This window comes from Chlamydotis macqueenii, chromosome 1 (genome assembly GCF_036417535.1).
Source record: "Chlamydotis macqueenii isolate bChlMac1 chromosome 1, bChlMac1.mat, whole genome shotgun sequence".
Lineage (NCBI taxonomy): Eukaryota > Metazoa > Chordata > Aves > Otidiformes > Otididae > Chlamydotis > Chlamydotis macqueenii.
In genome coordinates this window covers 101,474,410-101,502,244 of record NC_141556.1, presented here as the reverse complement: position 1 = coordinate 101,502,244, position 27,835 = coordinate 101,474,410, and the positions used below count along the sequence as shown (strand labels likewise).

The window sequence follows — 27,835 nt, the reverse complement described above, 5'->3', positions numbered from 1 at the left end:
TGCACAGAATAAGATTGCTTATACCAGTTATCCCTGAGGCCTTAATTTAAAAACAGCTTTCTCATATTAAAGTGTAAGAGCCTGATGATAAGAGCTGTCATGTCTTAGCTGGGTACCCTGTGTTATGAATACTGTAGTCTTAAACAGAAAGCTCTCCTCCTTTGATCTTACAAATACACTGCCACTGTTTCTTTGTATTCTTTCTTGTATGTAACTCCATCTCCTGTGGTGGTGCTTCAGATCATCTGAGATGATGGTCATCTACTTGGTCATATGGGGGGATTTCATTTGTTTGCTTGTGAGGGAGGTTCTCAACTTATCTGTTTTTCCTGTCTGTACTTTTCCTTCAGAAATGTCTTCCCAGCTCATGTGTCTCTGCTTTTTCATTTATCCACCTATGTTTCATCCTTCAGCCTCTCTTCGTTTCTTTTTCGTCCACCTAGCATTTACAGCTTTAGTCAGCTTGCTCTCCTCCTTTCTGTTTCTCTTTCTTCCTCTGCGTCTAGTCCTCTTGTCCAATTTGGTATGAGCCCTGCTATGCTGGAGGGTCTGCTCAGTCTGCAAAGGTAACCAGTAAGTAGAGCATTGAAGATCAATGAATAAATGAGTGGAAGTCCATGTCATGTTGAGCTCAAGAAGTAAGAGTTTTTAGCAGCGATTCTGACCAGCGTAACTTTATGATAGAAGTCAGAAGAAACATGGAGTTCCTGGGAAAATCTGGAGCAGATATCTCTCTCTGTTTTAGGAAGGAAATTGGCCTCTTTTTCATAGGAATGGTTGCAGTACGTCTCATATTTTCCAAAAGAAAACTATACTATCAACTTTAAAAACATTCTGGGAGTTGCTTTTTAAAGTTTTACCATTCTCTTACAAAATGGAAGTTTCAGTTTCTTAAAGAGCATTGCTTGGTCAATCCATCTGGTGTCTGTCTACCTTATTATTACACTGCATGCTTTTGACTTAAAATGACCAAGTTGCCTAAGTGATTGATGGCTGGTGTCTTTTTAATGCAGGTTTAGTAGTTATTTTCTTATAATACATGTCTATGGTCTCATAAATCAATGGACTCTTTTTTTTCTTTTTTTTCTTTTTTTTCTTTCTTTCTTTCTTTTTTTTTTTTTTTTTTTTTTTTTTTTTTTTTTTTTTTTTTTTAATATTTAGCTCCCCAGTCTTCCTTTCCACTCACTGACACTCCCCACCCCTCTTCCCCCGAAGGGGATTGTTGCAGCTTTTAAGTCTTAGTTTCACAGTTTTTAAATTATGTAAGATCATAGACAGTTAACTATATTGTGCAAATAAAAAGTTATCGTTGTCAGTTTGTCTTAACGTCGCATCACCATCTCTACTGCTTGCAGTTGATGACCCTTTGCATCTGCTGGCTGAGCAGCTTGTGTGTTGAGTAACCTGTGTCAGTCAGAATGCATGGGGGCTACTTTCCTGGCCTTAAGAAGCAGGTCTTTGTAAGTCTGGCTTGCTGTAACTCACATATGTTAGGAAGTATGCTAAAACAAGCAGCTCCATTTAAGCTGCCAGATTGAGCACTGGTTTAGGAGAGAACTGGCATTGTTAAGATCTGACACAGTTGGACGCAAAAGAGGGTATCTGTCTGCAAACAGTACTCCAGTATCTGAGTAACTTCCCTGAAATAGAATTTTGGGAGGCTTTTTGGTTGGTTGGTTTGGTTTGTTTAATGGGAGGTTATAAGTGTGGTAAATATTTCAGACTTTCATCTGTCTGCTTGGAGGCTATTTTGAAACACCTTCTCAGGAAGATGGAGAGCCTCTACACATGTGTATAGATAGTTTTCATAGATTTACCTCAGTTATGCTGGCTGGCTTAACTTTGTGCTTTAATTTTTTAATTTCAGTTACCCTTGTTATTGTCCTGTTTCAACATGATTAAAAGAAAAAGAGTAGTTTGGGAGGAATATTTTTAAGCAGTGCTCTATGTTTTCGTTCTCCAGCTAAAGAGCAAGTTGAAGCATTTTTCTCTATTCAGTTTCTCAGAGATGAGCATTTACATTGAGACTAGTCATTTAATTATAGACAATTAACAGTTCTGAATGGTTTAAATACATAAAAGTAGGGTTCTACAATAGTGCAGTGGGTTTTTTTGTTGTTCCTTTTAACCTTAATTATAGCCATTTCTACTAAGCTTATTGTAATTTGTTTCAGAACTAATCAAATATATTTATTTACTGTTTGAGTTAGCCACTTCCTGAAATTTGACCTCAACAACCAGAGTGCAAACTAGGAATCTGTAATTTTTTTTTACTTTCCTGTTGCTGATTAGAATGGTAATTGTAGATTGTTGTTGTTATGAACAAAAATAACTGACAGCTAGTACGCTTGACTTGTTCACAGTGAATTTTGTAGTGGAGTTACATCCTCAAAAAATAAGTCTGAGAAATCCAGGTGCTGATGAGTCTAAAGTATTTGAAAACTTCTCCGTTTTGTGGGAGGGAGACTGTTTTGGTTTGGTTTTGGTTTTCTTTTTTTGTTTGTTTGGGTTTTTTTCTTTGTTTGTTTGTTTTTAAAGCAGAAGAGTGCTGGAAATATTTTCCTGAGTTATTTGGTAAACATTTTTGTTTGGTTTTATGAAGAACAGTGATATATAAAGTATAACGGATATTAAAGGTTTTATAAAGGATATTCAGTAGCAGGACTGATGTGTTTGACATCCACTTTTACCTCTAAATGTTAGAATATAACTGGTTAATAGGAAATCTAGTCACATTGGGATTCATGGCTGACTTAAATGTCTAACACACAACTCTTTCTTTTCTCTTTTCTTTTTTCTTTTCTTTTTTTTTCCCCCCCTTTTTTTTCCCCTTCCCCTGTTTCCTTAAGGATTTGCAGCACTTGCAGCAGCTTCAGCAGCAGAATCTCAACCTGCAGCAGTTTGTGTTGGTGCATCCAACAACCAACTTGCAGCCAGCACAGTTCATCATCTCACAAACACCGCAGGGGCAGCAGGGTAAGTGCTCCTTGCCAGAAAAGAAAATCGTGCATAGCTTTTTGAAGGAAAAGGTGAAACTGAGATGATTCATACACCTTCACTAACTGTTGATATTCTGTAGGAGAAATAACAATATTGTAATTAGGGGAGACTAACAGGTTGTCCCTTTCTGGGTGTTAGACCTCAGCCCCTGTCAAAGCTTGTGTAGCTCACATCTGAAGGAGGATCAATCCAGAGATTATGTCATGGGAACGTTTGTTCACAGCAAGGCCTCTTGGGAAATACAGTAACATCTGAATTTCTGGGTCAGGCTCTCAAGAAGGAAGCCTGTTGGGAACCGAGCTTGGAGAACACACCTTTCCAGAACTCAAAGGCAGAATCCTAGGAGGTAGAGGCCTGGCAGGTGTGTGGGTTGTCTGGATTAGGTCAATGCTAAAAGGGCTATAAAATTCTGAGACTGGGAAAAGATTACAAAATCAAGGGTACTTGTAGGAGACCAGAAAAGTCCTTAAGCCGGAAGAAGGTACAGTGAATTTTTTCATAAACTGAAATAATAATTATACCTTAGGAAAAGAGTTAGAGTACTTGATACTGTATCACAACTCTTGGAAGTTGTATTTTGAGGATACACTGGGTATCGCTTACATGTTAAAGGCAAACCAAACTAGTGGTAGATTGTATTGTGCCAGACCAGTTAAGATGATGTACAAGAACTTTGCTCTAAGAACTAATGCATTCAAGTTGCAATACATCACAGTACTGATTGCACCCAGTTCGTTGATGCCCACAGAAAACCGCATTTGGCCATGGCCTCTTACACTGATATATTCCAATGGTCTTTTCCCCCTGCTTTCTCTTCTATGTGAACTCTACTCAGTTTTTCAGGTCTGGTAATCCAAAGGTTCTTGCTCAGAAGGCAAATGCTGTTATGCTTGAAGAGTCCTCCAGAGCCTGGCTGTCCTATAAAGTAGCACTTGGCACCTCATTTTCTTCTGTTCCTTTCAATTTGTTAATGCATCATTCCTTCTTATATACTATGACTTGGATGGAACTGGCTTCCCATTATGCTGAAGCTCTCTCACTGTCTGAATGCTTTTACACTTGAACAAAGGGTTAGTCAAAATTAACTTTCTTTTAATAGGACTTTATTTGGGAGAGCTTTTATACTAGCACTGGTAGAAAATGGATAAAAGACTATTTATGGAGGCATTTAGTGATGTACTAGTTTCTTAAAATTTATAAGCTTAACATATTTTTCTAGAATAAATCAAACTTCACCAGAATTTAGTTCAAGGATTCTTTAAAATAGGCTTTTTTTTTTTTGTTGTTTAAATAAATCATTTTAAGGAAACAGCAATCACAAAAGCATTGTTTTGAAAAATGCACTCGTATTAATATCTGCCTACATTTTTTTGGCTAACTTCTGCTGATTTTCTAAAATATCTCTAAAGATTCTTCACAAAAAAGGAGGCTAACAGACCCAAATTGTATTTCTCTCTCAAAATGAATTATTTCCATTATAGAAGGGAAGGCTTTTTGTGTGTTTGTTTAAACTCTTCTGAAGTAGAATAACTACCAGAAGAGGTTTTCATAGTACCTTTTCCAGGGGTCATCTCTGAAAATTATTTCTTCACTGCAATTTAAGACCTGCATATTGCTGTCATCAGTGACACATTGTGTGTAGAAACACCATGTTTTACTGATAATGTGCAGCCTGGACAACTGAGTAGCTCAAAAACGTAGGAAGATTTATATTCTATGTTCTGACCATAGGCCATTAGTGTGTGACAACCTTCCAAACTGAAATGCTTGAATGGATCTAATTTTCTTCACGAGCACTCAATGATAAAGCAACATGTATGTCATAATACCCCTTATCTCAGTTTTTGGTATGACTTTTTCCAGTATTTCATGGTTATTGTTAGAAGATCTCAAACAGTATGGTTATCATTTATGAGAAGAATTGAGAAAGTGTGTGTTTTTTTGTTATTTGCTGTTGCAGCTGACTTTTCCATGTTGTTCTTGTCCTATTGCTCCATTAGTCAACTTCATAAAATAATAAATATTCTGAAGACACTAGCATAGAGCTTTCTTTAAAACCAACGGCATTCAGATTTTTTTTAATGCCTCCTTGGTAACTGCATGCAGCTTTAGAGAGAGAGAGAGAGATATGTATGAAGTTAATAACTAAAATGAAAATTCAGATTTATTTATAGATTACCTATTCTGGAAGAAATCTACTACTTTCCAGACTACACTACTTCTTTTGTACATGCTGTGTAGTCAGGTACATGAGAAACATTGTTTTTAATACAAGATAATAATTTTGAGGGAAATAAGTAAAGAATACTATCTCTAAACAAGAGAAAACATTTGGTAGAGAAAAGCTGCTTTTACTTGAAGGAGGTGGTGAGATGCAGCATGATGCAATCGTTAGCAATCAGATTCTTGGAAGGAGTTTAATGTCATGACGTAGATGCAGTTTCTGAAAAATTTTTAAAAATTCAATATCTAAAATGTTAATCCACAACCAGGATGTTATTCTGCTAGCTTTCTTTAGCGCACATTATAGATCACAGCAGCAGATGTGAAATTCTCCCCATAAATCCACTGCCATATGTCTAATGTAGTCATCTTCCTTTTCCACATGATTTCTGGTTATTCAGTGGCTTACGTGAAACAAATTGTAAAGTTTCTGTTTTTCATGGCTTGTAATAGGTAACATCGTAACTGAAGAAATTTCTTCAAGCCTCAGCAGATATGCAGAAGATTGAATGGAAGTAGAAATTTGAAGCAGTTTTTTATTTGGAGTAATTATGGTCCCCATGTTATTGTTAGTCACAGACAGGAATGTAGTGCCTTGTACAGTCTTTATACCTCTTGTATCTGTTCTTGTATCTAATAGATCTGTCTCTAGAATAATCAGTTCAACAGCCTTTACTGTAATTATAGCTGCTTCTTAAAAATATTACCCTCCTCAGATGATTGTTCACCTTTATGCTCAGAAGATATTGCCAATAAAAATCTTACCAGTAAAAATCTGAGTGGAGAGGGAAAATGATGCTGCATTTCATTTAAATTAATCTTGCAAACAGAAGTTAAGATCTGAGAAAAGACTGCATCGTTGTCAAGGAGAGTATCCAGAAAGGCAGATGTGGAAGATAAGGTACTAGTTAGCTTTAAACATTTAAACTGAGCCTACGTAGTCTCAAGTTATTGCTGTTTATTATTAAAGACCTTATTTATTATTTCTCTTCTTTTTAGTTGTAAAAGTACCTTAAATGATGATAACAGGCCAAATCCAGTCCTGTTCTCTTTTTGTGTACTTGTCCTCCAGACTTTGTGACTTCAGTTGTATCATTTAAAAAAAAAACAAAAACAAACACACAACAAAACCAAAACCAACCAACCAACCCACATTCTTAAAATGGGATGATGAACGTTAAATGTAGATACTTACCCTGCTGGCCTCTGGTACCACAAATCAACAAATCAGAATGCAGCTCCCTCATCCATTGTGAGGATGGAGGAAGATGCCTGAAGTTGCCTGTTTCTTCTGAGATGCATCAAAATTGTCATGGACAACTGATCATTTCATCTGAGATTGTGCACCTGCACTGCCCTTACAGGACTCCTGGTGACATTTTTCCCTGTGCTGCAAATACGCATTACCAAGATATTAATTAAATGCTTAATATTTACTATTCTCTTTGCTTCTAACCATCTAACCATCTTAACAGCATCAATGGGTAAAAATGTTGACTTTCATTGAAGTAGTGTGGCAGATCCTTTTCGTGGATTGCTGAGTTGGTACTCTTCAAAACCACAGTTCACCAACTTCAGCACATTTGTGCTCTGTTCTTGTACTGATTTTAAAGGCTACCTGGGTACTGCAAAAGGTGCAGCAGCATGCGGCAGTTTAACATCTCAGTGGAACAGATTTGTAGGATACATAGGTTAGTACTTTCCTGTGTTGGATCCCAGCGTAATTCCAACTACAGGTCTCCATTTTGGAAGATCCGGATTTGGTAAAATGAGGTACACTGAAGTACCTAGAAATTTCTTTGCATCAACAGTGATAAAAAAATTTTGATCACATGGCACTGTATGTAATATGTGGTATGATGCCCTTCCTTATTCCCTTTCAGTTGTTTTCAGTTAATCAAATCATAATATCATAATGACTTTGTGTTGCAAGCTAACTTCCAGGTTATGTCTGTGAGATGATGAACAGCTTTGATGGAGAAAAAACAGTCAAGTTCTTAGATAAAAAATTCACTGTTTAGGTAGATCAGTTAGGGATGAATTATATATTATGCTTCTGGGCCAATTTTTTAAAAAATTGTGCTAAAAAAAATTTTGCACTTGAATGTTTGTTTTATCTTTTGTTTAATTTTAGATAGCAACAACTGAACCCCAGATAAGTCCTTTGGGGACTGTTGGCTGGCAGGAGGAGTTTTTTGGCTTGGGCCATTATTTACACTACTTATGGACATTAAAGGAAAAGTCCTGGGTGATGGTAGATGCATTTACTTTAACTATTAAAACAAACAAACAAAAAAACCCAACAAACTTCAAAAGCATTATACTTTTGCGTAAATCCTTATGTACCTCCATGCAGTCATTCTTTTGGAGCTTCACATAGGTGATTTAAATGCCATATTTACTGCAGTAGCACCACTGGGCTTATAGAAACCAAAGCAGAGGGTTGGAAATCCTACCTCTATAAAGTTAAGTATACACCCACAATATTAGTTTTTATAGATTCAAAAATAATGTAGGCTGGACGGGACCCCTAGAGGTCATGTGGTATTGCTCAAAGCAGGTCCGATTACAGCAGGGTGCTCAGTGCCTCAGCCAGTTCAGTTTTGAACATCTCCAAGGATGGAGATTCTGCAACCTCTTCACACACTTGTCCCAGTAGTTGACCACTGTCATAGTAACAAAATAAATAAATAAATAAATGTTTTCTTATATCAAGCTGAAGTTTTCCGTGTTCTAACTTACATCTGTTGCTTCTCATTATTGTGCACCCTCAAGAAGAGTCCATTTCTGTCTTTGAAGACAGCAATAGGATCTCATGTTAGTATTCTCGTATGGATGTTCCAGCCTGTTAGCCACCTTGATAGGCATTGTGTGTATAAGATCCAGGATGTGATTGTGTCTTGTACTGGGAAACTCAAAAGGACTCAGTACTCCAGATGTGGTGTCAAAAGTGCCAAATGGAGGGGAAGAACTATGACTCCTGACCTGCTGGCTGCACTCTTGCCCATACAGCCTAGGATGTGGATGTGGTTGGCTGCCTTTGTTCTAAGGACACGCTACTGGCTCATATTCAACTTGTCCTCCAGGATGCCCACTTTTTTTTTCTGCAAAACTACTTTGAAACTACTTTCTAGCCAGCCAGTGCCCATTCTGTGTTGCTGCATGGGGTTATTCCCATGCAGGACATTGCATCTTCCTGCATTGATCTTCCTGAGATTCCATTTGTCCAGTCTGTCTAGACCCTGACTTCTGGATTATTGACCGCTCTCCCCGTATTTAGTATTGTCCACAAACTTGCTGAGAATACGTTTTTTGCCTGTCATTCTTATTGGTAATAGAGGCATTAAACAGTATTGATGCCAGTATGAGTACCTGAGGAAAAAGCAACGTTTGAAACGCCAATATCGCAGCAGTTGCCTGAAAGCTGCAGTTTTGGACTTAAAGAGTGTTTGAAAGGCTGCACTACGTGCCCTGTAAGTTAAGTCACTGAAGTTAGCTGGGACCAAAGTCAGGACCAGTAGTTTGTTCTTGGGGGGAACGGGAGGGGAAGGTGAAGCTTGGACTAGTACAAGTCATGTCTGAAAAAAAGAAAAACTGCAGTTGCCTGCCCATGGAAGCCAACAAGAGTCCAACGTCTGTGCATACTATTACCTGAAAAGACTAAGTCAGTGGAAGAAATGCATACTTCACCAGAACAGTTCAGCTGCTTTCCCTGTCCCCTGGTCATTACTTCAGTCAGCTGCAGGTTGAACTAACTTGTTCTTTCTCCAGTTTCTGCCTGAGACACCTTGTGTCAGTATTTCTTAAATAGGATAAAATGATGTAAAAACTGAGTAGATGAAACATGTTCAGAATATTTTATACTGTCCTTCAGTTATAATTATTTCAGAACATATGAGTGAGAATAAAATGAGGAAGAGCATAGTCATCTTGTGCTCTACAGCAGAAGTGTTATTGCCAGAAAAAAAACACCCTCTGGGGTTTCTTTAAGGACAAAACATCACAAAAGGACAGTCCTAATTACACTGATTACAATCATAAGATGAGTCAGTAACTCATGATCAATGGTGTTACCAATTGTGATCACTGTCAGCTGCCTATTTTTGGTTTCATTGTTGGTCAGTCACTCCATAGTGTTGGTCTGATGGCTTGGCCCTTCCTATTTCAAGTTGTTAGTTAAAATTCACTGTCACTAAATGAAGGTCAAAACCTCTTCACTTAAGGGTGACTGTTCACTAATTAATACTTAAATTTGGGCAGCTGAAATAATCTTTCAAGTGAACAAATGTTTGTGTTGTAAAAAGCACTGTGTAACTCTAGTAGATCTTGGAAGTTCCTTAAGCTGATCTATTCCCTTGCTGTGGCTTTTCAAAACCACAGCTGGAAAATGTTGATTATGTGGTACAAAGCAAATTTACATAGTTGTCTATGCTATGCTATTACGTTGTATAAGCAGCTGGCTTCATTCTGTAGATCTTGAGCATTTTGGTAGCAACACATTCTTTTTAAAATACATATTCAACACTTTGGGAAAAAAAAAAGTAACTGTAACATCACTGTCAGAAGACAACTCTCTTGTAGTTGTGTGTCCCTCATTAAAGATACATTTTCTCCTTCCTGCCACGTTGTAGTCCCTCTGTGCGTGTCTCCTGTGGCCTTAACCTCGTGTAAAACATCCAGCTTCTCACTCAAGTCCAAAATTCCTCTGTCCCCTACCTGTATTCTGCTAAAAGGTAGCTGGCTGTGAGTGGTGTGCCCTGATTGATCGGCCAGCTCATGAGCCAGAACAGACCATGTTGAACTCAAATTAACAGAATTTGAATGATACTTCGTGTTCTGTCTTCTGACTGGCCATAGTGTCCATCTGTTGTAGTCCTGCCGTTGTTCCCCCCTGGTTTTAGGAACTTGGTATATTGAAGAGGCCTATTATATGTAGGTTTAATTAGTCAAGTTCTTAAGTTGTTATAGGGGAGATTGATAGTCATAGCCAGGAGTTACCTAAAGAATAACAGTAGTAGTATTCACAATAAAGTTGAGGGAGTTTACTAACTGTAGGTATATTTTTGTCAAGATTCTTACCTCTTAAAAATACATAAATTTTAGTATTAGAAATGTAAAAAACTAATAAAATCAGATAGCTTCTAGTTCAAATACATAGATGTCAGCATATATCTCAATTTCCTGAAAGATTCCATAAACCATACAAATAGTGGATTGTAAGAGAATTTATTTGTAGAATGACAGCATATTGCATATATTGGTTGCACCAGTCATAACTGTTCTTGAATGTTGTCACCTTTTCATAATAGTAGAGGTTTTCATACGTCCAGTGTAGTGTTTATTCTATTTGTGCAATTTAAACAATGTTCAGGATCTTTCCAAAACCTTAAGTTCTGATTACTTTTCCAGAAGATTCCTTCTTTATTTCAACTACAGGGAAGTTATCTGGACTTGTTTTGTCTTCTGGTGTGGTCTGCTTAAGTTTGACAGAGAAAGTTGCCATCTTGTTAGGGAGCTGGCATGGGGTGATACGGGGAGGAAGAAGAGAGATCAAACTAACCAAATTTATTGTAGTTTTCATTAGTATTCAGTTGTTGGATTTGCTCTGATTAGTGTTCAGTTATTTATTTTTATATGGATCCCTAATTCTTGGTCAGCTGTTGATTACAGGAAGGATTTTACTCAAAATCTGCAATCTGAAAGGGGCAAGAAATGATTCCTGCACACAGAATTGGGATAACCTAGATCATTACAAACTTTCTCTGCAGAGGAGACGGGTACAGACTTATATCTTTTCTTTTACCCTTCTGTCACTACATATACTTCAGGAAAATGGAAGGGGATTTTGGAGTGAAAACTCCAAAGTCTGAAGATATCTATGCAAGGATAAAATGAAGGCTTGCATCTCAAATTTTTTATGACTTTAATTATTTAGCAAGAACCTTGTTTCACCTCACGTTTTATGTTTTAGTCTTTTAAAATGACAAACCAAACCCACCCTTTTCTCTCTCTAGGTCTCCTGCAAGCGCAGAATCTCTTAACGCAACTACCTCAGCAAAGCCAAGCCAACCTCCTGCAGTCTCAGCCAAGCATTACCCTTGCCTCGCAGGTCAGGCTTATTTCTACAGTTCATAAGTTGCTTTGGGGGGATTTGGATTATTGCAAGTAAACGGACCCTTTATATTAGTTACTGAAGTAGGTAATTGTGGCTGTAATAGAGAGTTTGTCTTTCTAGGTAGATTCAGTGTAAAGCTGAAGTACCAGTAACTTCAGTTTTGTAGTTTCCACTCTAATGTGCCTCTTTCTGTGCATTTAACATTCTAAATACCAGTTTTTTTATCTGAAAATTTCCATGATTGATATATTGAGTTAATGACACTAGAGCATCATTTGATTTCTTGTAAAGCTTTCTTGGACAGTCTGCAAATTCGTGAAATTCAGAGGAGCAAGGTGTGGGCTACCTAAAAAGCTCAAAAAGAGGATTACTGACAAGTATCTTTTTTTCTAAAGATTGCAGTGGTAGTGTATCTATTGTAGCCTAGTTATCATGCTGTTATTGCTAAGTCATTGCCAGTCTTATTAGTTACCTTCTGTGAAAGTGAAGAGATTGTTAGAAATCCATTAAAATATTATGTTAGATATATGTTAAAATATTAAAGCTCTATGATTAAGCTTTCAGATTGTAAGAAAAGCAATTGTAAAGTTGCACGTGCCTGCAAATTTAATTTTGCTTCACTCTGGGTTTTACTGTGCAGTTTAGTTACATGACTGCATGCTGTTTCTCAAATACCGCATAATATCATACAGTATCTTCCTGCTAACTTGGTTACATATAAGAATGTTTTAGACTGTAATAAGATCCCTGAGTCTATCAGAGTCTTAGAAAACTACATTTTCTATTATACAACCTATAATATTTTTCACACGCCATGTGGAAAATGGCATTTGTCTCACCTCTGTTCGTACCTCAGTTAGCAGCACGATTCCCTTCTAAAGATGATAGTTGGATTAAAAAACATACCAAAAATACAAAGAGAAAATAAATTATATAAAGGAGGTGAAGTCAGTAGAGACATCTTGCAGTAATTACCCACTATGTTTAATGTAAATTAAAAAAATATTTAAAACCTTTTAGTGTGACACATATATCTGCAATCCTAGAAAGATCGTATATGATCACGTTATTTCTCAAGTAATGGAATTATAGATCCTGACCTCCCTCTAACATTTGCTGCGCTGTGAAATACTGCACTAACTCAGGAGAAAAACAACGTGAGGAACTACGTAGAGACTCAGCTGTATGCAGGCCATTTCTTTTAGAACAGCCACTTCTGGACCTTTGCATAGACTTTGGATAGTACTGTAGCATTGCATAGACTTGAGGCTGTTCTTATTTGCACTGAAGGATTCTGTAGTTTCAGAACTGGGCATAGGATGTAAAAGCATGAAGTCATCTTTGTTTAAGAGCCTCAGCTGAACTGAATAGAATTTAACTAGAGTAAACGATTTGTCTATGCATCTTAGTTCATCTATGGCATATAAGAAGGTAGAGTTACACACTCAAAACAGGTTTGCAATGTTCCTGATGCACATAAAGCCTGAACTGTGCAATGCCAGAACTTAATATATTTTGTTCACCTGTGAATATTTTCTGTGATGCTCAGTTATTGCTGCGTAGAAAAATGGTCTAGTATGCCAGTGTTCAGGAATAGTGAACTTTGTGTGGACTTTCTGGAAAATTAGCTTTTTCTATAGAAGAAAAATGTGACTTAAAAGGAATTACTTTTTGCAGGTTGCCTTTGCTGAATTTCTACTATGACCAGTACATTCATTCTTACTGTTGCAGGTATCAGCAGAGGGGTTAGAGGGGGATCTGTTTTTTCTTACTGGAAGAGTTGAGTTTGCTGCCTCACATATGCTCACTGTTCCAAGATTAAATAGGAGACTTGAATCTTTTGCGCTAATGACAATCTACCACCTCACACAAGCAGTAAATTTGATTTTAAAATTATTAAAAGGGGATGAATGCCAAGCTCTTTATAATGTTAGAACTATATCAAGTAAGAATGTTAGCCTTTCTTTGAGCAGCCTTTGTAGCAAGCAAAAGTTGTTGGTTATCAGCTGCGTTGAACATCTCTTACTTTTCTTTAGTTGGTTCTGACAGAACCTTTAAAAGGCTGTCATACAGTTTTCTGGATTGTGATTGCTCATTCTTGAGAGGAGCGTAAGTAAATTGAAGGAACTTTCGGGAACTTTCAGATTGCTGAAACGTCAAATTCATTGATCTTTCTCAGAGAAACCTTGCATACTTTTTCTGAATTTAATTTTTGCTGATTAATCTTTTAAGTCTGATTTCCATCTTTTCCTTGCTCTTTATCTTAATAGCCAGCAACCCCAACACGCACAATAGCAGCGACCCCCATTCAGCCACTTCCACAGAGCCAGTCAACACCAAAGCGAATCGACACTCCCAGCTTGGAGGAGCCCAGTGACCTTGAGGAGCTTGAGCAGTTTGCCAAGACTTTCAAACAAAGACGGATCAAACTTGGATTCACTCAGGTGAGACTGCGTACCTTAGTGCCTGCCAGTGTGGAATCTGAGGTCTCATCTTTCAAGTCTGGAGGGAGACTACAATTCCACATTTTCCTAGGAGAACCTTCTTAAACAGGGTTATGCTCTGGCCTTTATGTAGAGGATTTCTAAGAAATAACAGAAAAAGCCATACGTCTGTCTTACTTCCCTGTTGGTTTTAAAGCATAACCATTTTCCCAGCAGGTACGTGCATTTACCAGCTCCAGATGTCATTGCATGTGCGCTATTCATTCTATAGGATGTAAAATGAATGGGACAAAGCACTTTGTACTTCTGAAGGCAGCTTTAAAGTTCCAAAAATCATACAGCACAATTAACTGCGCTGTGTGTTTAAAAAGTATGTCACAACTGTGGAGATGCTTTGGATGTCAAAGGGTTTTTATCTGTATTTTCGTATTAAACATCAATGATTCCTGTATTTAATGCTTTTGCTAAGATGCCTAAACAAAACCTGAAAGGACTGTCGCTTTGAAGTTCTCTCCTTACAGAGGTGAACTGGAGTTGTGGTTTGTTTTGGTTTGCTTAAAAGCTCAGAAATACCCGTAGAGCAGAAGAAAAGAGGTCCTGAACATAGTGAAAATGGTTGAATGAGGAGTACAATTAAAAGTACTAAATGCATTTATATGTCGTGTTATTCTGTTGAAGGGAAATGCTGCTTGGATCCAAGAGTCTTTTGTTATTAATGTAAAAAATGTATTTTATCCTGCAAAATTAAAACATCTATCCAGGTAAACAATTAATTTTGGCAAGAGTCTGTAGTAAGCATAGGCGTGGGTTTTTGCTAGAAGAAATAGCATGCAAAAATCAAAGTAGATATTTAAAAGTCTGAGCTCAGAGCAGGCAATCCAACATAAGTGAATTGTTTCTCCCACCCCTCCAGAATAAGAAAATCTACTCTAGCTGAACGCGTGTGCTGAAGTCAGATTTATTTTTCTGGTAAAGTCCTAAATGTTTGAAAAATCAGGGTTCATAATGAAAGTTCCTGGCAGCGTCTTAGTTATAACTCAAGAACAGAATGTTTTTAGTAAAATGAAGTACGTTTTGCTGGCATCTGTGCCTCCTTCCCTCCCTTCTTTCCACTAGAGGGAGGCACAGAAATACAAGTGATGGACACGCACAAAAGCTGGAATAGAGCAGAACAGAATAGAGTAAAATACAATAGCTTCCCTGTAGCCTGACCGAGGAGGTTCATGTAGATCTTTAGTTATTATGTTTAATCTGCCCTACTGTGAGATCATTATAAAGGCTCAACTAGACTTTTAAGTTATGGGTTAGCCCTTTTTTATTGATGCTGTTGTGAATTTTCATGGTAAGGAGAAATGAACGCAACTGCTCAGGCTTACATATCAGTATTTGCTTTTGAGCATAAAAAAGGGGAATCTTGAGAAAATAATAAAATTGCATTTAATCATTCTTATCCCACTCTGAGTTTGTATGTGTATAATTAGGCGGTTCTAATAACTTCTACCAAATTGCATAATTAGATGATAATTAGAGACCCCTATTAGTTTGGTTTCCTATAGCTGGATAAATAGACTGCCTTTCAGAGGATAAAAGAAATTGATTTCCAATGGTACTGTAAGCTTTTTCAGACTCACACCACCCCTGCCTTTCAAAATTAATTGTAAGATTTAGTTTGCATTGCAAACTAATCACTTACTACGTTCTGTCTTGCAAGCACTATAACAGGTCTTGAACTTCAGCAGTTCTGTCTCTTCTCTCACCCCCAAATTGGGTGATGTATTTAAATCCTTTTGTTTAATTGTTTTCCTTGAAAATATTTCCATGTTTGACATGAGACACAATCAACATACTGCACCTTAGCATTATTGCAGGTATGTGACTAATTGGTTGGTGTAGATTCAGGCTATGCGAGTGAACATTTTAGACAATGTTATTTTTACTCTGTAAAAGATACTACCTTTGGTAGTCCATCTGAGTTTCTTAACAGACCAGTACACACAACAATGATGTACCTTAGAATCAGTTTCAGTTCAGTACCAGAGCTTCATTCGGCCTAGGGAGTAGATCAGATGTGTATACAGTGCCTTTATCCTCTGCTCCATCCGTCCTTTCAGTGGCTTATCCCAATATATTAAATTCTCATCCCAATATGTAAATCTGTTTGCCTACAGCTGAAATGCTGCCACCTTTTGGCATTGAAAACTATTGACAAATAAATGGATAACTATTCATTTTAAATCAGACAAATGTTAGTAAGAACAACATAAATACCAGAATTAAATTTAGTTGGGGGACTGGAGCAAATTTCATAACTCTTTCCTGCCAAGACATAAATCAGCTTATCTCTAAAACGGTTTACATAGCCAGGTTTTCTTCTTCATAAACCCAGTAGGGCATCCATGTTACTTCTCGTGGAATGATTTATGAGTTTCAAAATGCATGGAATCTTGGCGTATGCCTAGAGGTATAAATGTGAGTTCCCACGTTTCCTCTGATTGAAGGGTGTACAAACCAATTGTTCGGGTCCTCTTCTAGGAAGGAACTTATCTTCTTTATGCAACTTGCACAATTTACTAAGCTTACCGAAGGTTGTTTTCTTCCTCGCTTGGATGTGGCCACTCTGCATGCTATTAGTATACTTGTATCAAGCTGTGGTTGTGGATCTGACCTAAAAGGAAAGAAAGCAAGCTTTACACACAATCCCACTAACCCACTTGCAATTAAACTCCACTAACTATGCTCAAGCTTTTCAGTCTCTTCTTCTAGACTTTTCATACTTATTTGTGTTAAATAATAAAAATCTAAATTAAACTGCTTTAGACCAAATAATATACTTTAAAAATAATAATATTTTTTCAAAGGGTTGGACCTTCCAGCTTTAAAACAAAACAAGAAAATGTGATGTTGTTTTTCATGGCTGCAATCAAGAAGGGATTGTTTTATTTTTTTTTTAAAACAAGACTTTCCAAGTGTAAAATACATAGATGTGTATATACATATATATATATATATATTAGGATAAGCAGAATGTCTGATAGCTAGCTAAAACTGATTTTTGAAAAGCAGTAACAGATGCAAAGAGATGATCATCTGTCTGTAAATCTTCTGGGTAGCTTTTTGGCAGATGGGTAATGGTAGTCAAGACTACAGTTAATCATTATTTGAAATGGTTCAACTTCTTGTCTGCTCTGAAGTGTGTATCTGTGGGGAGAAGTTTGGTTTGAACCTCAGAAGATACTGAAAGTTCAGATAAGAATATTTTTGTATATATTTAAATGTAATACATGTTTGCAGACATCTTTTTGAGAGTGTTTTCTACTAATTTGAGAACATGAATTCACTGTGTCTCTGCTTATTTGAACTTTTCTTCTTTGGTGTGAAAAATGCAGATGCTTAAATCTGCTTTTAAAGAAAGCTTGGCCTTCACTTATTTTAAAGAACTAAGAAAAAAATTACAAGTTAATATTCAGTGATAACGAGTTAATATTCTGCTCAGTGATAATGCTAAGAAGACGAAGCATCAGAGATTTCCAGGAAAGAGTTACATGGTTAAACTGACTGAGGTTTGACATTTCTTTATGATTATTTGCTTTAGCATGAATCTTGGTAGTGCCAAGCAAGTTTCTGTGAAACTGAAATCCCACACAGCAGTGGAGTCACTACGAGAACATGAGAATGTGACAGAATTCCTTGCTTTGGAAGTGCCTATGTTAGTGAATCCCTTTTTTCTCTTTCTTTGTCCAGGGTGATGTTGGGCTCGCTATGGGCAAACTCTATGGAAATGACTTCAGCCAAACTACCATCTCTCGCTTTGAAGCCTTGAACCTCAGCTTTAAGAACATGTGCAAGTTAAAGCCACTTCTGGAAAAGTGGCTCAATGATGCAGGTGAATGAGTCTGTGTATTTCTTCACCAGCCTACAAAAATCAGTAGGATTCTGAAAAACCCTGAAAAACTGCTTCGTTTGTGCCCTTATGGTTTTATGAAGCCACTAATCTTTTTAACTGTCCATGGGACAAAGGTGTAGGAATAAAGGCCCATACTGCCTTTTCATGTGCCCATACACATCCAAAATCATTCCAATAGGAACTTTCAGAACTATGTTCTGCAGCCAGCTGAATAATTGCATGGGGTGAGGTGTAATACGTGTCATGCTTTCCCTCCTTCATGTATGTTAATGCATATAACTTCTAATCCTCTTCTAGCTTTCTTTTTCAGATGTGTAGTAGAGGGAGGGTTGCATGGTTTGTTATTTCAGTAGGCAGAGCTTATTGCATTCTCCTCCCACACCCCTATGTGCGTTCTTTTCATCTCTCTCCAAAAGTCTGTATAAAGACACTTTTTCTCCCCATAAGAAAAGGGTTTTTTTGGGTTAGTCCTTCCAGAATTTTTTTTCCCTGGGATATACGTTATTCATGATGCGGTGTTGATAGTGTTCTTTCTTTGTGGTTTGTTTTTTTTTTTACCCACCAGCAAAAGGAGCTTGGATGGTCCTGCTAGGTGTTAGGGTAGAAGTGTTTGAGTGCTGTCAGCCTGGTTTTTCTTCCAAGTATACAATTGTACATAGTTTAAAACTGGTAGATCTGCTAAACAGATGGCAGGGATGGTGTGTGCCTTCCTATTTTTAACAAAATGAAGAGAACTGTATGCTGGCGCCTACAGTATTCTCCAAAATTTTGAAAGTAATTGGATGCAGTGTTGAAAACTTGTCCTGCACGGAAACAAGGAAGTGTCATTCTGTTGTGCTGACAGGACTTATCTTTAGGTAATCTAGATCTATGATAGAAAACATAAAGATCGTCACACTGAGTGCTCTAGTCCACAGGCCAGAGTTCCCCAAACCTTCCAGCAACACTGGATGAGTCTAGTGCTGCAAGGAATGTAATAGCTTGCTTTACCTGCTAGCCTGAAGAAATACTGGGATCTGTAAAGTTAAGGACTGTAAACAGTGTCAGGGTCCTTTACAGCCTGGAAGATGGGAACCATTGTCTTTGGCTAGATGATTTTGAAGGCTACTTGTAGGTAAAAGCAGGCAGGAGAAGTATAGTGGTGTTGCCTTCCGTTACATTATACTGGAATGCTGGAGAATTTGTTGTTACAGAACTCAGCTTGTCCTGTGGGATTTTCTGGATGGAGAGGGGTTCCAGCACATTTGTGTGTGCCATTACTGAAAAAAACCCACAACCAAATCTGGAAAATAATGAATGTACTTGCCCATTTGAGCCTACCACAATGGTCTCAGGCATTTTGAACTTTGACACCTACATATCATCCACAGACCCCAGTACAGTGAGGGATCTCCAACCATAATTAATTTTGTTTAAAATCCCTGCTGGGACCTGCCTGTTGGTTATTTTGCACTTTCTGCTACAAAGTGGCATCAAGTGCATTCTCTCTTTGCTCTTCTGTGGAGCCAAAAATACAGGATTAGGGATTGACAGCTAGAAACCTAGTGAAGCTAAGGAGGGGGAGCTGCTAGCTGTGTAGGCTGTTTGGTAGAACTGTATAGCACTGAGTATCTGCTAAGATCTCCAGAGAGAAGAGATTAAACACTGTAAAGCTGGCTCTGAACTTCCTCTTCCTCTAGCGTATTGCAGAGCAAGTAAAAGAAATTTTGGGCCGCTCAGATTTTTTCATAATTGCTTGTGACTTACAACTGTGGCTCATGGATATCAGTGACTGCTGTTTTTCTTTAAACTACGTCTTGCAGTGAGTGTGTATGGGGTGGAATGAGATAAGTGAGACAAACTTTGTATTGGTATTATAAAAGGGATACTGTGGTAGCCTACAGGAGCAGAGAGAGCCCTCTAGGCTTACTTGTAGCTTTTAAGTTTCAAGTGTATGTTGTAGTTTACAAGTACAATTCGTGCATATGATCTTCAGAAATTTCTGTATACCTGGAATAGATACAGAGTGGGTTTTAACATACCTTGCACAAGTAGAGAACACTTGCATTAGACTGCATGGCATTCAAGTAAAATCTCCTGATTTACGTTGCTTTCTTTTTTCAGAAAACCTCTCATCTGATTCAACTCTCTCCAGCCCAAGTGCCCTGAATTCTCCAGGGCTGGGGATTGAAGGCTTGAACCGTAGGAGGAAGAAACGCACCAGCATAGAGACCAACATACGTGTGGCCTTAGAGAAGAGTTTCCTGGAGGTCAGTGATACTGTTGCTGTGCTCAGCCTATAAAGAAATGAAGAAACTTTGCTTACAGTCGTATCTGTTAGAGTGAACCCATTACTGTGCTATTTAGGAAAGCGCTTGTACTAAACAAGGTGAATACAGAGATTGTGCCAAGAAGCACACATCAAATTCGACTTCACTTTAAAAAAAAAATAAGAACACAAAACCCTTCAACAAACTCATTGGTTCTTGCAGGTTGCTGACTTTGTGATTTTTGCATTCCGAGATACTTGAGCCATAGATCTAATTAAGCTTGATATTCTACACATCAAAAAGAAGAAAAAAAGATTACCCTTTCTGAGGATGGATAAATGGGGTGACAGTCTGAACATACATAATGTGAGGTTTTTAGCTGACCTTATGTTACTCTTGTTAAGCACTTTGTGCAGCTCTATGGGCAGATAACCTGTGTAAGTAGCCCGTTCAATCTACCTAGCTCTAGTCTTTCGTTATAGGTCTAGACAACTTGGGATTCCTTTGGCTATTGCTGTAGTTAATCTCTCCTATTTCTTTTTGAGAGATGCTGGAAGAAAGATTTCCTTATCAAGGTCTAGAATTCCTTGAAGGATTCACTCGCAAGTCAGATCCCTTCTCTCAAAAAGAAGCACGTGAGCTTAATCTTCATCACCCTTCTCTGAGGAACACAGCTTACTATTGGTAGAAATGTTCCTGTAACTAGGAAGATGGAGGGCAGAAGTACCTGTTATGGTCTGTCTGTACCATACCACTGACCAGATTCTGGTTATAAAAGGCCCAGCCAAATTTCTGCCTAGTGAAGAAAAAGCTATAATGTAAAATTTAGAAGGTAGTTTCCCAGCTTCTCAAGTACCATTTCCTTTTCTCAGAACCAAAAGCCTACCTCGGATGAGATCACCATCATAGCTGACCAGCTAAACATGGAGAAGGAGGTGATCCGCGTTTGGTTCTGTAACCGACGCCAGAAGGAGAAAAGGATCAACCCACCCAGCAGTGGTGGAACCAGCAGCTCGCCCATCAAAGCAATTTTCTCTTGCCCAACCTCCCTGGTAAGAATCAAGAAACTCTGTTGACAAAGGTCACTGGGAGAGATAGTTCTATTGCGCTCACCGTGGAAGTTGCACGTGCTACACCTTCTTTGTACAGCAGACTTGTTCTCACAAATTCATATTTTAGTGGCATTTTAAATATCCTACTTGCATACTATATAAGAGAGATCGTACTTAAAAATCAGGCACTAGTTGGGCCTTCAGTTTGAGTGTTTTATTTAGTCAGCTCATGAGTAAATATTCTGACTAGCACATTTGCAGTTGGGGTTATTGCTTTGAACATATTCCAAATAATAACTCCAGTTTATAGCTGGACTTTCTCACTTGCCCAAACATTTTGTAAAATTATAGTAATAAAAAATATGTAACAGCTCTACCCCTCCCCTCTTACTTTGGCTACTCTGATAAGTAGATGAGCAGCAGTAAAACGTATCATTTGGAGACTTTAAGTCACACAAATCCAATGATACTGTCGTCGTCACTTTTAGTCAGCAATGATTTATATAAAAAAAGACATGGAACAAAGGAACAATTTAGCTAATACTTATGTAATTAATTTCCCACACTTGTATTTGCCTCAGGTAAACACAAACTCTGTGAAAATAAGAATAACAAAACACATGCATCAAGGTTCCTTCTGTTCCTTTGCTACCAGTGTCTGTGGAGGTCTGTTTCCATAAATAGAAACAGTAGCTATTAGATTTCATAGTAGCTATGCTAATAGGAACATGATGGAATTTATGTAGCCTGTAGCTGTTCTTTTGTAGTATTTATTCCACCGTCATCACTGTAGTAGCTAATAACTTCCAGTACTTCATTAAACCATTAATTTTAGTGATGTGTCATTCTTTCCCCTCATCTTTGTATCAGGATATGTGCGTGCAACCTTTTGTTTCAAAGGAAGGGATGTGTTAAATGTACTTAGTCTTTTTTTTTTTTTCTTTTTTTTTTTTTCCCCAGTTGGAAGGCAAGGTTGCATGCCTTGGTACCAAAGCAGAACATAGTGAGATTTATGATAGTGTGTTTTAATAACAATGGAAGTTTACTCAGACTGCAACTTAAGAAAGCTTTCCTACACAAATTTAGCTTTTATTATAAATTGCCATTGTATGTAAGAAATTGAGGTGTCAGCCACAGTCTCTGTTTTTCCAGTGATGTTTTACTAAGCATTTTCACTCATTGTAAGCTTCTCTTAAGACTGTGCTACCACTCAAACAGATGTTCCAGCCCTGCTGCCCCCAGCCTTCACTGGCTATGTGGTTTGTCAATTCCTTGTGTCAGCTCCAGAGATGATGTGTCCATAGGATTATTTGGCTTGGTTTACTAGTTTGACTGCACATTAACCACGTGAAGAGCAATGATTAATTTTGATTATAGCTGGATAACCAATCTGACTTGTAGTCTGGCTACACAAGTGGAATTGGATGGGAATGCTCCCTTTAATGGCAGCCTACTTTTGCATTGGCTGAAGTCAGTCATTGTAACCACAGAGTTAGCTATATTAATTCTAGATCGTTCACTGCCCTGAAATATGGATTGTGACCTTGACCTTAACTGTTCAGTGGACAGATGATAGATACGATGCTTGGGCTGCGTTAGTGGGAAATGTACTACGTATCTAGCTTTTCTTTATTTCATACACTATTTGAGATGGGCAGAAAGCTTTTAGATCTGTCCCAGTTGTCCCAATCTTGTTTAAAATGCGTGAAGCATTTGACTTCCTCTAAGAGGATATGCAACAGGAGAGAGATTTCCCTGATAATAAACTTAAGGTAAGAGAGGGGAAAGGAGGAAAGTTTTAGCTTATATCCTTGACTGTGTTCTCTTGGGCAATTCTAAAGGATTCATTTCTCTCACTGATGTGTAACAGCCTTCAAATATTACTGTTGGACACCATTTCTTGTCCATAAAAAGTCCTTTCTCTCCTTACATTTTGTTTTTCCTCATAAGCTAGTTCCTCCAACCTTAAATCTTTGACGTTTTTTATCTGTAATGTCTTCAGTTTATTGTATCTTTCTTGTAATAAGCTGTCCACAAGTAAAATTAGCTAATGTCGTTTGAATGTTATAAAATCCAGAGATCCTTCCTCTGGCACATGGAAACTTATCAAAACAGAGCTTATAGTGCGGTTGAGTAAAAGTGAAGTGTTATTCTGTTTGTCCGTGTAAACACATTACCCTAAATAACCTTTAGTAATGCTGGGGCATTTAAATAATTTTATCAGTGAAAAAGATTTGGAGCTGAAAAGATGTTTAAACAAGAAGAAAACCCATGCAGAAATAATATATTTTGTAATACTTTCTATACGAGTAATTCTATTAAAACAAGCTGCTTTCTCTGTGGGGAGCCAGAGAGGGAGGGCTAGCTTGCAGTCCTGAGATAGTGTGGATGTAATGGATATATCTCCCTTCAAATACTGAATGATTAAAGATATTGCTGGTACTATGGTTGATCCACTGAACAATAAAGTAATAGAATTACAAAACAGTTCGTTTATATGCAGTGTTTTCACTGGTAACTTCCTCAGCTTGAGGATGGAAAGAAAGAAATCCAAGTCTAGTAGCTAACTCTGTCTTTTAACAGTTGAGCAGTTGTATTCTTTTGACCTCCAGGTGGCAACCACACCAAGCCTTGTGACTAGCAGTGCAGCTACAACCCTGACTGTCAATCCTGTACTCCCTCTGACCAGTCCTGCTGTAACTAGTTTGTCAGTCACAGGTAAGGGCTGATTTCTCATGCTCCCACGTTAACCTCTGCCATTTTCTCCTTTTAAACTCTTCAAAAGGTCGTTCAGTATTGGTCACTGATATCCCAGGGCATTCTTGACATTGTTCCTTGTTACTCCACTAGGAAACGTCAGCCTTTGTGACGATTCATTTGACTTTTCTGGGGATAAAATCACAAGTGAAGCTGAAATTAAATATGCTATATTCCATTGCTACCTTGTAGAGCTCCTCATCCTCCTGTTGGGAAGTGTCATTTCACTGTAGTCTGAGGTTCTCACTTGGACTCTTGGTGCTTCTTGGTCCTACAGAAATGTGTATTTGTCTACCTTTCAGTTGGATGTGCAGTTCAGTTCAGGTGGTATAGTGGTTTCTGTTCAGTCATATCTGTGTTTTGTGCTGGTCTAACCAGAATTAATCTTCTAGGCACAACAGAAACCACCTCCAACAACACAGCAACAGTGATTTCAACAGCACCTCCAGCTTCTTCAGCAGTGACATCACCTTCCCCGAGTCCTTCCCCTTCTGCCTCAGCCTCCACTTCAGAGGCATCCAGTGCCAGTGAGACCAGCACAACACAGACAACCTCCACTCCCTTGTCCTCCCCTCTTGGGACCAGCCAGGTGATGGTAACGGCATCAGGGTTGCAAACAGCGGCAGCAGCCGCGTTGCAAGGAGCTGCACAGTTGCCTGCAAATGCAAGTCTTGCTGCCATGGCTGCTGCAGCAGGACTAAACCCAGGCTTGATGGCATCCTCGCAGTTTGCAGCTGGGTAAGGATGAATTTTTCACACACTTTTAGGTGAGATGACAGCAGAGGGAAGAATTATTCTCAGGATAAATTGCTTTTATATATCACTGTTTTATGGTAGCTCACTTGGTGATTCTAGTGTAATTTATCTCAAATGCTGAAGATTTACTTATAGATGGTAATTAGCCATTCCCATCAATATACATAAATACTGTTTTCATTTTACAGATGAAAAAGCTCTATTGCAGTAATGTTGTTATTTTATAAGTCATCCATCCCACTGAAGAGCTTGACTTAAGAGCTGCAACTTACCAGTGAATCATAGAATCTGTTCTAGTAATTGTAAAATGGAGAGCTAGTCTAGACCCACTTCACATCTGTGTTCATTTCTCCATCATGAGCAGGAAGCTGTAAAAGATGCATGATGATGTATTGTTGAAATTTTAGTTTTAAAAATGTTGCTCTGAGAGATGACTCTTTGTTTCTTCAATTCCTTTTGATTTACATCTTTCTTACCTGAATTTAGGAAATTATGATCGCTTTCTAATGAGTGGCAGTTTCCCCAAAATATAAAATATTTTACAGCAATACAAGTCATGTTTTTACAGTGCCTGTACTTCAGGCATGTCGCTAACCACACAGCAAGGTCTGCTCAAGGCGTCATGGTGTAAAAACTGAAATAAACTAAAATTAGCCCTTAATCTCTGGTCTTTCATCCCTACCCCCCACACCCCCCTTTAAAAAAAAAAAAAAAGATGATGTACTTCTGAACAGTGACAACCTTTTCTTAAGAGTAAGACCCGTTTGTCTTTTTTTCTTCTTCCACGGTCTGGCTTCCTGCAGAGGTGCCTTACTCAGTCTCAATCCAGGGACATTAGGTGGTGCTCTCAGCCCAGCCCTGATGAGCAACAGTACACTGGCAACTATTCAAGGTCAGTAGTGTTTCTTTTAATTCATCTCTGTCATACAGCTTCAGTTTACATGCTTTGTTTTTCTCTACCGAAGAACAACATTGACTCCTCAGCACTGGATGTAAATTTTATAGGAATAAAGGTTTTACAAAATTTAAATGCACAAATACATTTTATGTATCGCAGAGATAAGAGCAAGTACAACTTCAGAAAGGAGATTAGAACTGTGTATGATCTTGTAGTAATTTACAGGATGCATTTAAGATGTTTAGTGTAATCTGGTATTTATTTTGTTATCCTCCCCCCATTGGCATGTATCTCCAGCAGGTTAGAGATTGACTTTTTATAGCTCTTCTGTCATAAGCTTGAGCAGAGTTGCACTGTTTTGAGGTCTGTTAGGAGAGCAGTTCCAAGCAAGACTTGATCCTGAATTCTTGTCCTCATACAGATTTAAAAATAAACAACAACAAAAAACCTACCTCCTAAAGTCCTTATGTAGAACTTCAAATCCATAAATCTTTTTTCAGAGGAATAAAGATCTATTTTGCAAGTGCCACACAGCCAGAAGTTTCCACTGACTTTAGCAAGAGTTGTTCTCAGTTCATAGTTTGTAATCTGTAAAAACTAGATAGTGCAAGCGCCTAAAGAGCTAGCTAACCTATGTGTTCGAATATCCTCTAAACTAGCTTAACAAATCTTGTTTCCAGGGTACAAGAAAGAACCATTTCGTAAAGTGTTGCAGATACATTTAGGAGATCATAATCTAAGGCAGACTGAATCCTGTAGACCGGTGAGAGTAAGTTGTAACAGTAGTTATATGTCAACATTTAAAATGTTATGCTCAAGGTTACATGACCATCTTTATCTTGTGATAGCTGTCATTTCATGTGAACGCTCATCTCAACCCTTCCTAGTACAGGTTACCTGAATGTACAGGTTTTCTGTGGCAGGAAACATAGACCAGTATAGTGCTTAAAGACCTGAAGAAAGGGATGGTGGAATTAGTTTAGGAGCAAACGACAGAGGCATTTTAGTATCTGCAAGGTCTTGTCCACTCTTCATAAAGAGTTGGTTTTTTGAAGAACAACCTATGATGAGATGACTGTCGTTAGTGGTGTAGAGAGCACACGTATCGAAGAAGGGAAAGTGCAGATACCAGTTGCTTTTAGGCCCATTTTGCATTATTACTTACTGCTAATGGTATCTCCTTCCTGCTCAATTTTCCCTTTTTTAGCTCTTGCGTCTGGTGGCTCTCTTCCAATAACATCACTGGATGCAACTGGAAACTTGGTGTTTGCCAATGCCGGAGGTACTCCTAACATCGTAACTGCCCCTCTGTTCCTGAACCCTCAGAACCTTTCTCTGCTCACCAGCAACCCAGTTAGCTTGGTCTCTGCAGCTGCAGCCTCCGCAGGGGCCTCTGGACCAGTCGCCAGCCTTCACGCCACCTCCACCTCAGCTGAGTCCATCCAGAACTCTCTCCACACGGTGGCCTCTGCAAGTGGGGCCACGTCCACCACCACTACTGCCTCCAAGGCACAGTGAGCCGGGCTGAGCTGTGCTGCCAGCAGCCTGTTTCACTGTGCGGTGGGACTGGCTGCCAGCGGGGTTTATAAACTGAAAATGTGATGGGCATCCTCTCGCCATGTTGCTGGGGACAAGGGAGAGAAGGAAAAAATCTAAAAAACAAAAGCAAAACAGGAAGGATTTAAAGCTGGGACAGACATTTGCCTAATTTTATAATAAACACTGTCTTTTCAGGATCGCTTCATGGATCGGAGAACTTTCTAACCAAAAATGTAAAAAAAACAAAAAACAAAAAAACAAAAAACCACAAAAAAAAGTGAAAGGACTACTTATCATTTCCAGCAGTCACAATGACAAGTTAAGGTGGGTTATCAGTTCAAACATAGGAAGGGGATTTCTTGTTTCTTTTTGGTCTAAATATCTTTCTTTTTTAATTATCATTTTATAGGTCTGTTGTACAGGCCGTTATGTCATACAAGGTGTTTATAATCGTATCAATCGTGTTGGGGGTTCCTTTCTTAACTGGTACAATTTAGGCAGGCCTGTATTACTGGTGTATCTCTATTATTATTATTATGATTATTATTATTATTATTTTTATATATATAGTTTGGACGCGTTTGTCTTTTGCTCCTGGATTATTTTCAGCGAGCTCCCACGCCATGGGGGGAGGGCGGGAGGGTGCAGAGGAAGAATGGAGCACAAATAGACTTTCTGTCCTAATGAATCTTCTGGGAACGTTCCGAACAGTTTCCTCATCCTTGAATTTGTCTAACGGTTACTTATAGGGGTCAGAAAAATTTATGTTCATCATTTGCGCAGGAAGCTCAGTGTAGCAGTAGAGATCATTGTGTGCAAACTTCCAGGCTTGTCTCTACTTTTGAAGCAGAGGTAGGAATTTGTTCCCAGCTGCAGTTCTCCTCCTCTCATTTAGGTA

At 38.3% G+C, this 27,835-nt stretch overlaps 1 protein-coding gene across 9 annotated transcripts in view; it reads left to right on the top strand.

Annotated features, from left to right (window-relative positions):
• The window catches only part of POU2F1 (POU class 2 homeobox 1), a 110,745-nt gene extending 83,175 nt beyond the window's left edge, over nucleotides 1-27,570 (top strand). For 4 of the 9 annotated variants that reach the window (XM_086763338.1, XM_086763307.1, XM_086763312.1 and 1 more), the window contains 10 exons: nucleotides 2,850-2,976; nucleotides 11,238-11,332; nucleotides 13,609-13,782; nucleotides 17,524-17,665; nucleotides 19,790-19,935; nucleotides 20,808-20,987; nucleotides 23,600-23,705; nucleotides 24,137-24,482; nucleotides 25,304-25,392; nucleotides 26,606-27,570. In XM_086763338.1, the coding sequence (XP_086619464.1) occupies nucleotides 2,850-2,976; nucleotides 11,238-11,332; nucleotides 13,609-13,782; nucleotides 17,524-17,665; nucleotides 19,790-19,935; nucleotides 20,808-20,987; nucleotides 23,600-23,705; nucleotides 24,137-24,482; nucleotides 25,304-25,392; nucleotides 26,606-26,916 (1,716 nt within the window). In that variant the 3' untranslated portion in view covers nucleotides 26,917-27,570. Of the gene's footprint in view, nucleotides 1-2,849; nucleotides 2,977-11,237; nucleotides 11,333-13,608; nucleotides 13,783-17,523; nucleotides 17,666-19,789; nucleotides 19,936-20,807; nucleotides 20,988-23,599; nucleotides 23,706-24,136; nucleotides 24,483-25,303; nucleotides 25,393-26,078; nucleotides 26,168-26,605 lie in introns of all 9 variants that reach the window. The other 5 variants (XM_086763347.1, XM_086763320.1, XM_086763292.1 and 2 more) reach the window with 3 other exon arrangements.
• The last annotated feature ends 265 nt before the right edge of the window (nucleotides 27,571-27,835 follow it).